Source organism: Euleptes europaea, chromosome 12 (genome assembly GCF_029931775.1).
Source record: "Euleptes europaea isolate rEulEur1 chromosome 12, rEulEur1.hap1, whole genome shotgun sequence".
Taxonomy (NCBI): Eukaryota; Metazoa; Chordata; class Lepidosauria; order Squamata; family Sphaerodactylidae; genus Euleptes; species Euleptes europaea.
The window spans coordinates 46,982,823-46,991,241 of NC_079323.1; the positions used below are offsets into that span (position 1 = coordinate 46,982,823).

At 43.2% G+C, this 8,419-nt stretch overlaps 1 protein-coding gene across 1 annotated transcript in view; it reads left to right on the top strand.

The window, feature by feature from the left end:
- Nucleotides 1-7,793, top strand: part of GBE1 (1,4-alpha-glucan branching enzyme 1) — a 178,005-nt gene extending 170,212 nt beyond the window's left edge. Inside the window, exon 17 of the mRNA XM_056858202.1 lies at nt 7,737-7,793. Within this exon, the coding sequence (XP_056714180.1) occupies nt 7,737-7,793 (57 nt within the window). The remainder of the gene's footprint in view (nt 1-7,736) is intronic.
- The last annotated feature ends 626 nt before the right edge of the window (nt 7,794-8,419 follow it).

Sequence of the window (8,419 nt, forward strand, 5' to 3'; positions counted from 1 at the left end):
GTCATATCCGTCCCATGGGCCAAAGGGGGGAACTCTGCCGCAACCCCCCTCCCCAAGCACAGGCTGGCACCATACAAACCGCACTCCTTTGTCCGGCTTTGAAGTGCTCAGTGAGTGCTAATGATCCACCCACTGCAGCAGCTGTTGCACAGGGCTCTGTTTCTCTAACAGATTGGGTTCAAGGGTTGTGAGGCAACCTACTTTACTTCGAATGGAGGGGCTCCATCCCCCCCCCCAAGTGTTCTGTCCATGGGGGAGGGAGCCTGACAAAATAATGAGCTTACAGCCTAGTGCAGAGCTGAAAACCTGGGTTTTCTGCCCCCATCAGCTCTCTGGGAGCTCTCCCCACACACCAATCCCCCTTGTACGCAAGGCTGCATCCCCTGCCAACCCTCTCTACCTCAATGGAGCTGGGCTTAGGAGTGGGAAACAGCATTGCTGGGGTGGCTCCCTGCTCACCTGTCAGAATTCGGCCGTCCCTTTCGGTCCTTCCTCTGGAGTTGGGGTACCTGTTTGGGTTCTGAAATGGGAGAAGTCAGCCACAGAGTGTGGGCTTTGCTCTCCCCTTTGAGTGCTGCCGCAAAGTGCTCACCCAGTAGAGCTGAGTGCCCATTCTGTGCTTTTCCTACCACCACTTGCTCTAAGTCTACAGGGAGCTGTCAAACAGAGTCCTGTGCCACGTGCCTTATCTCATGACATCCTAGTTGGAGCTTTTAAAGGGCTGGGGATTTTTTGATTGGGTGCTGAGTAGTGGGCTTGGCCACTGCAAGGGAGGGAGATGATTGGTTGCATCCACAGTGGACATCCTGAGCTACTTTGGCCTTCATTGGCATGGCCATGGCAGAGGAGAGGAACTTGATATTTTTCATCCAATTGGCATCTATGGACCATGCTTTTCGTTGGGGTAATTTTCTGCTTCTGATAGGGGTTGTTCCCAGGCTGAAAGGTTGTAGGGATCCGATCAACTCCGGCCACGATCCCAATACCTCCCACAGCCACACCTGCACAGAGGCCTATGCCTCAATTGTTCTGATAGGTAGCAGCTGAGGGGCTGTGCCGGCACTCAGTAGCGGCACAGTTGCTCTGGGGGCCGGCACAGGTGTAACTGGCCCTTATGCCTGCATATCTCGAAGATAAAGGTCAGTCGACTCCCTTTAGTATTATGCTCTTAGAGGAATGGAGACACTGGATCCAATTTAGAAGAAGGGTATTATTAAATCCAGACCTATATGTCTTATTTCCAATGACAGAGCGGAATTGCAGCCCCCCAATTAATTGCTAAGGTTGTTTCACTTAAAAGTGGAAAACGTCATTTTTCTAACTAAGTCAGCTTTTCTTGGCCTTTCTTAAAATGGTGACAAACATTTTAAGGCTTCAGTGTAGCTTCATGATAACAGGATATATTGATATTAATTTCATGTTTCTTTTTGGTTTAACTTAACACATTTGTATTATTTGGCTCTAATATATATTGAGTGTTGGGGTGTAGCTTTCTATTCATTTGATGCTGTGTAAAGTGCCCTCAAGTTGCAGCCAACTTATGGCAACCCAGTATAGTTCTCAAGGCAGGAGACCAACAGAGGTGGTTTGCCATTGCCTTCCTCTGAATAACGAGCCTGGTATTCCTTGGAGGGCTTCTATTCAAGTACTAAGCAGGACCCACGCTGCTTAGCTTCTGAGATCTGATGAGATCAGGCCAGCCTGGGCCATCCAGTATCAGAGGAGCATGCCTATTATCTTAGGTACTGTGGAACACAGGCAGGATGGTGCTGCTGCAGTCATCTTGTTTGTGGCTTCCTAGAGGCACCTGGTTGGCCACTGTGTGTGAACAGACTGCTGGACTTGATGGGCCATAGTCTGATCCAGTAGGGCCTTTCTCATGTTGTTATGTTCTTATGTTCAGGTCAGGGCTACTGGCAGATAAAAGCCTTTTGGAAGACTGAAATGATCTAAAGCACTTGGTAACCTTTGTTTTAGGAAAGGTTGTTTGCATAACTTTCATTACAAGGATTTGTAGACTGACTTTGGGGTGTTCTAATGCAGTATCCCGGGGGAGGGGGGTGTAATAGTTACTAAGACCGTCAAATGGAATAAGGCTTGTAACTTAAGAGAACATGTGTTAAACTTTTCAGTCCACCCCCATTTTAAATATCCCAAAAAAGTTTCTTTGGCATAATGCTGGCAAAATCTGACTAAAATATGTGCTCTGTACTTCTGTATGTTTTGACAAGTTCCTTCACAACCTCTTTATACTGCACGCCAATTCTATAATGAACACAAGTAATTGTGACTTCCAGCTAGATTGTTCAAAAGTTATACGCAGATTGGTTCCTTTTCAGTCATTACTCTGAGGGCTGCCTGTCCCCCCGCACAAAAAAAAAAATCTGTCGCCCCACACATCTGACCAACATGTATTAGATCCCACTGACTTTTCTGCCAGGGCAAGAAGAAGGAAAGATAGTCTTGCCTGAGTCCCCTCCCATTGTACCTCCTTGCATGGCTGCTTGTCCAGGCAATCTCTGTCTGAGTTTGAGGCTAGACTCTCTTCATAGCTGTCTGGCCAGAATCAGTAATAAAGAAATTCCTTGCTCTCACAATAATGGAGTTTGTCACCTGTTCACTTTCAGATTAATTACTCTAGAGGCTTCCCTACTCCATTTGGAAGGTCCGATTAGGGGGAAAGGAACAACAGCTTCTGTGAATCTCTCCTTCCTCCAAAATGAGAGTTTGTGTGTAGGCTTATGTTCCTATCCCCAGTTCTTTGTCAAGCAAAAAGGACTGCCACCCTAGTAAGTGTCTGAACGAGGCCAATTACTTGTAAGTAGTAAGGCAGTTTCAAAGTGGAGTTCTGTACCTTTCTTTTCCACCTAATTCCAAGGATGCTATTAATGTTCTGAACCGGCGCTTGGAGTGAATAATAGGCTGGATGAGGGTGAACCAGATGAAACTTAATCCTGACAAGAAAGGCAGACCAGGGACTTCAGATCTCCCCTGTCTTTGATGGGGTAATACTCCCCTTGAAAAGCCCATTCACAGCTTGGGAGTGCTGCTTGACACAATGGTCACCTTAGAAAACCAGGTGGCTACTGTGGCTCAGAGTGTATTTGCCCACAGCTGGTGCCTCAACTGTGTCTGTTCCTGGGTCAGTCAGATCTAGCCACAGTGATCCATGCCGTACATCTAGACAAGACTGTTGCAGTGCCCTGTACTTGGGGCGACCTTTGAAGAGTGTTCAGAAGCTGAAGGTAGTGCAGAATGCTGCGGCTAGACAGCTGGTCAGGGCCAGCTATCAGGAGCATGTCCCCAATACTTCAGCAACTACATTGGCTACCAATCCACTCTGGAGTCTAATTCAGGGTATGGGTTTTGTCCTTTAAAGTCCTACGTGGCTTGGGACCAGGGATATCGGATGGACCATCTTCTACAATACATTCCTGCCCCGGAATCCAGATCATGCCTCCTGACTATCCCACCAATTAAATATGCTCATCTGGTGAGTACACAAGAGAGGGCTTCTTTCATGGCAGCCCCACAATTATGGAATGACCTCCCCAGAGAGGTGTGCCTGGCCCCCTCATTGTCGATCTTCAGGAGGCAGAGAAGACAGTTTTATTTAGGACCCCATTTTGATTGATTTAGCTTTTATTACTGGCACTCCCTATTGGAGTTTTTAAATTGTGACGTTGATGGATTTTATAAAAGTTGTTTTTTATTGTTTTTATGAGAATGTGAACTAAATGCCAGCAAACATCAACCTGATAGAGGACATTATATTACAGAAGTAAATGGCAAGAGACACATGGCGGTTAATCTTAATGAGTAATAATACAGGAGATACAGAAAACAGCAAAAAGAAATGTAACCGTGGAAGGCAGTGTACTTACCATTGTCACCTTTAACAGATGTTTCTATCAGACCTTCACCCATTGCTCTGATTGAAAATATGCACTTTTTTTTCTAAACATGAAGTAATTCATCCTTCTTCACATGCACACTCACACACACACACCAGACTCCTGCTTTCTAAATTCTCCCTCATCCCCTCCAAACTCATTCCCAACTGAGACGTACCTGCTTTTCCATAATGTGGTCCCATACCATGCAAGGCTATGTGAGAATGACACAGCCTCACAATTGGCCCTTCCTACATGGATGCATCCAAGCTCCCCTGGGGTAGCTTAATTGAGCACTTTACACCAGGATCTAAAGAATCGGGGCTTGTGTCACATGAATACATGGAGCTGCATTATACTGAATCAGATCATCAGCCCATCAAGGTCATTACTGACTGACCCTCAGGCTGGCAGTTGCTCTCCAGGGTCTCAGGTAGAGGTTCTTCACATCACTCACTGCCTTCTCCTTTTAACTGGAGATGCCGGGGAGTGAACCTGGGACCTTCTGCATGCCAAGCAGATTTTCTGCCACTGAACCCTGGCCCCTCCTTTTGTCTCATGGGATAATTTCCCAACCTTCAGGCTCAAAGGCATATAGTTGCTAACTAGAACAGTGTTTATCTGTGAAACAAAGCAAATTTCCATCCTGTCTCTTTGGTGTAGTCAAAACTGTTCAAATGTTGCCATAGCTCCAGTTCAGTTCCAGTGCAATATGAGCCCCTGTATGCAAATAAGCACTTAGGCGTAAGTTAATTATGACTGGACTCATCTTCAAAGCAGCTGTTAAATAATGAGCTACAGATAGGGTAACAGCGTTGTCTTTGCCAGTCAGCAAATATATTAGATAATAGTCATGTGAACATGCTGGAAAGTGTGAGATCAGTGGAGCAATAAAAAAAAATCTTATAGAAGAATGTCACTCACAGCTGAATTAAAAATATATAAGAGTTTCGGTCTTTGCCTTTCCACACGAGCAGACTGTTCAACTGGACTATCGTGAGAATCTGCCAAGTAATTCGTTGAGGGGTTAGGCATTATGTCTGACCAAGAAGAAAAATCTTTGAAAGGATGCAATAGGTAAGAATTTTAAATAATCTGGAAGCACTGGAAAAGATGAGGTACTCAGCCATAACTGTGTGACTTGTAGAATCTTACAGTGCTTGACCTCGAGTCAGATATTTGCTGCCTCCGATATTTTTCTACATAACAAGAAGTGTATATAATACACTGTATAAAGGATTTTAAAGGATTGTGGGTTAGACTTTTACATGCCTGTAATGTTAGTGATGTGACGCCACCCCATGGGTGAATAGTGTCCCGGTGCTTGCACAAGGGGACTACCTTTACCTAATGTTACGTTTAAGAGCCCCGTGGCGCAGAGTGGTAAGGTGCAGTGCTGCAGTCCAAGCTCTGCTCACGACCTGAGTTCGATCCCGACGGAAGTCAGTTTCAGGTAGCCGGCTCAAGGTTGACTCAGCCTTCCATCCTTCCGAGGTCGGTAAAATGAGTACCCAGCTTGCTGAGGGTAAAGGGGAGATGACTGAGGAAGGCACTGGCAAACCACCCCGTAAACAAAGTCTGCCTATTAAACATCGGGATGTGACGTCACCCCATGGGTCAGGAATGACCTGGTGCTTGCCCAGGGGACCTTAACCTTACCTTTTAATGTTAGGTTTAATTTTATGACGTTATTTTTCAGAATAGAAGCACTTAATGTACCTGAACATTCCAAATAAGTAAACAAAAATGGTTTATTTATTTATTTTACTCTGATTCAAAGCAAGGTGTGGTTGTTTCTTAATACAAATTTTCCATCCTGGGTATATGCCTGAATAAGCCATGCATCCACTTCCACATAAATGGTCTCAGATTACAAATGTATGAGTGCCACCCTCTGCTTTAAGCTATACAGATGCTATTCTCCAGAGTTCAAACAGATTTTTGAGAATGGATCACTCAATCACTCGTTTTCCATGAAGCATCTCAGTGGCTATCCACCGTTCCCATTGATAAAACTCTTCTACATTTTTGTGCGTAATCTGAAACACCAGTTTAAATACAGCAGTTTTCTGTCCGGTGCTAATTCTTTTGTTTTCAGCTGCCGACCGCTTAGATCCATGCACCCTTGTTTATCTAAAAGATTAAGAAATGCTTTCTCTAGCACTTAAATCTACAGTGGTAAATATGTGCAAAGAGCCACAACTATCATTTTTTCTTCTTTCCCCATAAATTTGGAGGCATTTAAGTTGAGCCAACAGGATTTTGTATTTCCTCTCCTGCTGAGCAGATTTGTAGGAGTTATTTATCACAGAAACCTTAGGGGAAAAACACTGTTCACTGGCGAGAGCAGAGATGCATTGGACATGCTACAGTCTGGTTCGATGAAGATCAGCTGTTCTTTTCCTTTTCTCCTAAAGCTGTTTGCTTTACACCTTTCATTCTGGTTGCAGACTATAAAAGCTTTTCATGCCGTCAGTCAGGCTCTGGCTTGGAGATAACATGGCTGAAAATAGCATTATATTAGGAATGCCAGGAGGAGGGGGGGGGGAGTCTTAAACACAGGCGTTGTCAGAGTGGAAGGCTGCAATCTTTAGTCATCTGCTGACTCTTTTCTAATTGCATTGTTATTGAGTTCAGCTTACGTGATCAATTGCATTCCGCAGTGTGTAAACCGCCACATATCAAGTTAATTGGTAAACAGAACATATCTGTCATGTTTTGAGTTGTGCGTCTAATCTGTGCTTGGAGCATTGCGTGGAATATGCTGTCACCAAATCATTTCCCCTTGTTAAGAAAAAAAAATGATTTTTGTTCGTAGAGAGCAAAAATGTCACTGTACTGGATTAAAAGTTTATGTGCAAGAAAATGTAATCATGACTTGTGAATGAAAATGAATGAATTTCCGGTGCTCACGCATTCGTGCCAAAAATCCCTTTTCTGCACTATGGACCCGTAGGTTCTCAAGTGCCTTGCTGTGTCATATATCTTGTGTTTACCTGTATAAAGTGACATCACAGACCTGGGGCAGCTTTAATTCAGAAAACAATAGAGCTCAAATACAGTGGTAAGAGTTTGTCATTTATCACTGTACAGTGTATCGACCTGGATGTCCTCAAATGTCTGAATTCCGTAATTGTAAATCACACGGAGCCCTCTAGTGGTGATTGCATTTAAACCCTTTTGCCATATCAAGCTTTGGAAACTGGGAGAGGTGCAGCATTTCAGTTACCCTGTGGGAATCTGGAGGGGATGCATGATCCTTAATTACAGTCTAAATTTAATTCATGTTGTTGATACAGTTCATAAAATGGTGTCGTGCATTTTTTTAAATTCAGATAGCATTTATTTAGATTATTTATAGTCCACCTATAACTATTAATAAGAGTGGCTTACAGAATTTTATAAAACGTTTTGTAAACACATAAAAATTATAGTAAAAAAATCAAGAAAATAGGGTAGGGTGGGGTGGAGTGAGCAGCTTTTTTTTTTTGTCATTTTGGTGCTACTGGAAAATGAAGAAACCAAGCTGTCAAAAATATCCAGTCCGGTCCTTAGATTGTTTCTATTCCCCAGGCTGACTCTTAGTGAGATCATCTGAGGATTGGGTTGTGAATGTCAGTAATCCATATAAAACACTGTTCTAGAAGTGGTCCCACCTGCTTTTCTTCCTATCCAGAGCACTGTCACATGATAGTGGGGAGCTGGGGGGTATGCAGGGCAAAGCTGACAAGTCCCTATCTCAGCCTTAGATGGAGCAACAGCGGGCTCTTTAGACTTATCATCTTGCCCCAACCGTAAGGGTTATTATGTATGGTTTGTAAGATGCTTTCATTCTTCTTGTAGGTATACATTCCAAGCAGAGTGGCCATTGTGCTCGAGAATATGGATTTAACAAAATGAAGACCTCCAACTTGTGACTGGATCTATCTCTGCAAGAGCAAGGCAGGAATTGGATGACAGTGGTAACCAGGATTTACTGTTTGGAAACTTTTCTAGATGAAGATATGCTAATTCAAAGATATTCAAAGATGTGCTTATTATTTATTTATAATTAAAAGCTCTCATTTTGTGAAATGCTTATTGAAAGAAACCATGTATTAGTTAAATGAAAAACTCCTTGTTCCAGCCCTGCTGTTACAGAATCAGACTTCAGAACAGCTGCCACCCTTGAAGTAATATTTCATGTTATTCTATCTGGAATAATATGGCCAATTTCAGTAATTTGCTCCAATCCTACATATAAATTTGTTTTTCATTAGACCATAATTTTGTATTACAAGTACTTATAATCAATTATTTTGTTGCCACCAAGGCAGCCTTGTAAACCTTTAGGAATATCTGGATTCCAAGTTATAAAGGTGCTTAGTGTTTTCCTACTTTAAACCAATGAGAATGAAAAGTTATTACATTTATGGTTTTAGGGAGCTGTGAAACTGAAGAGACTGGCAATGAAGTGGCTTTTATTGAGGTCATTGTAGGGCTGTAGATAACTCATTTAAATTGTGCCTAAGTTTGTACAGAATGCA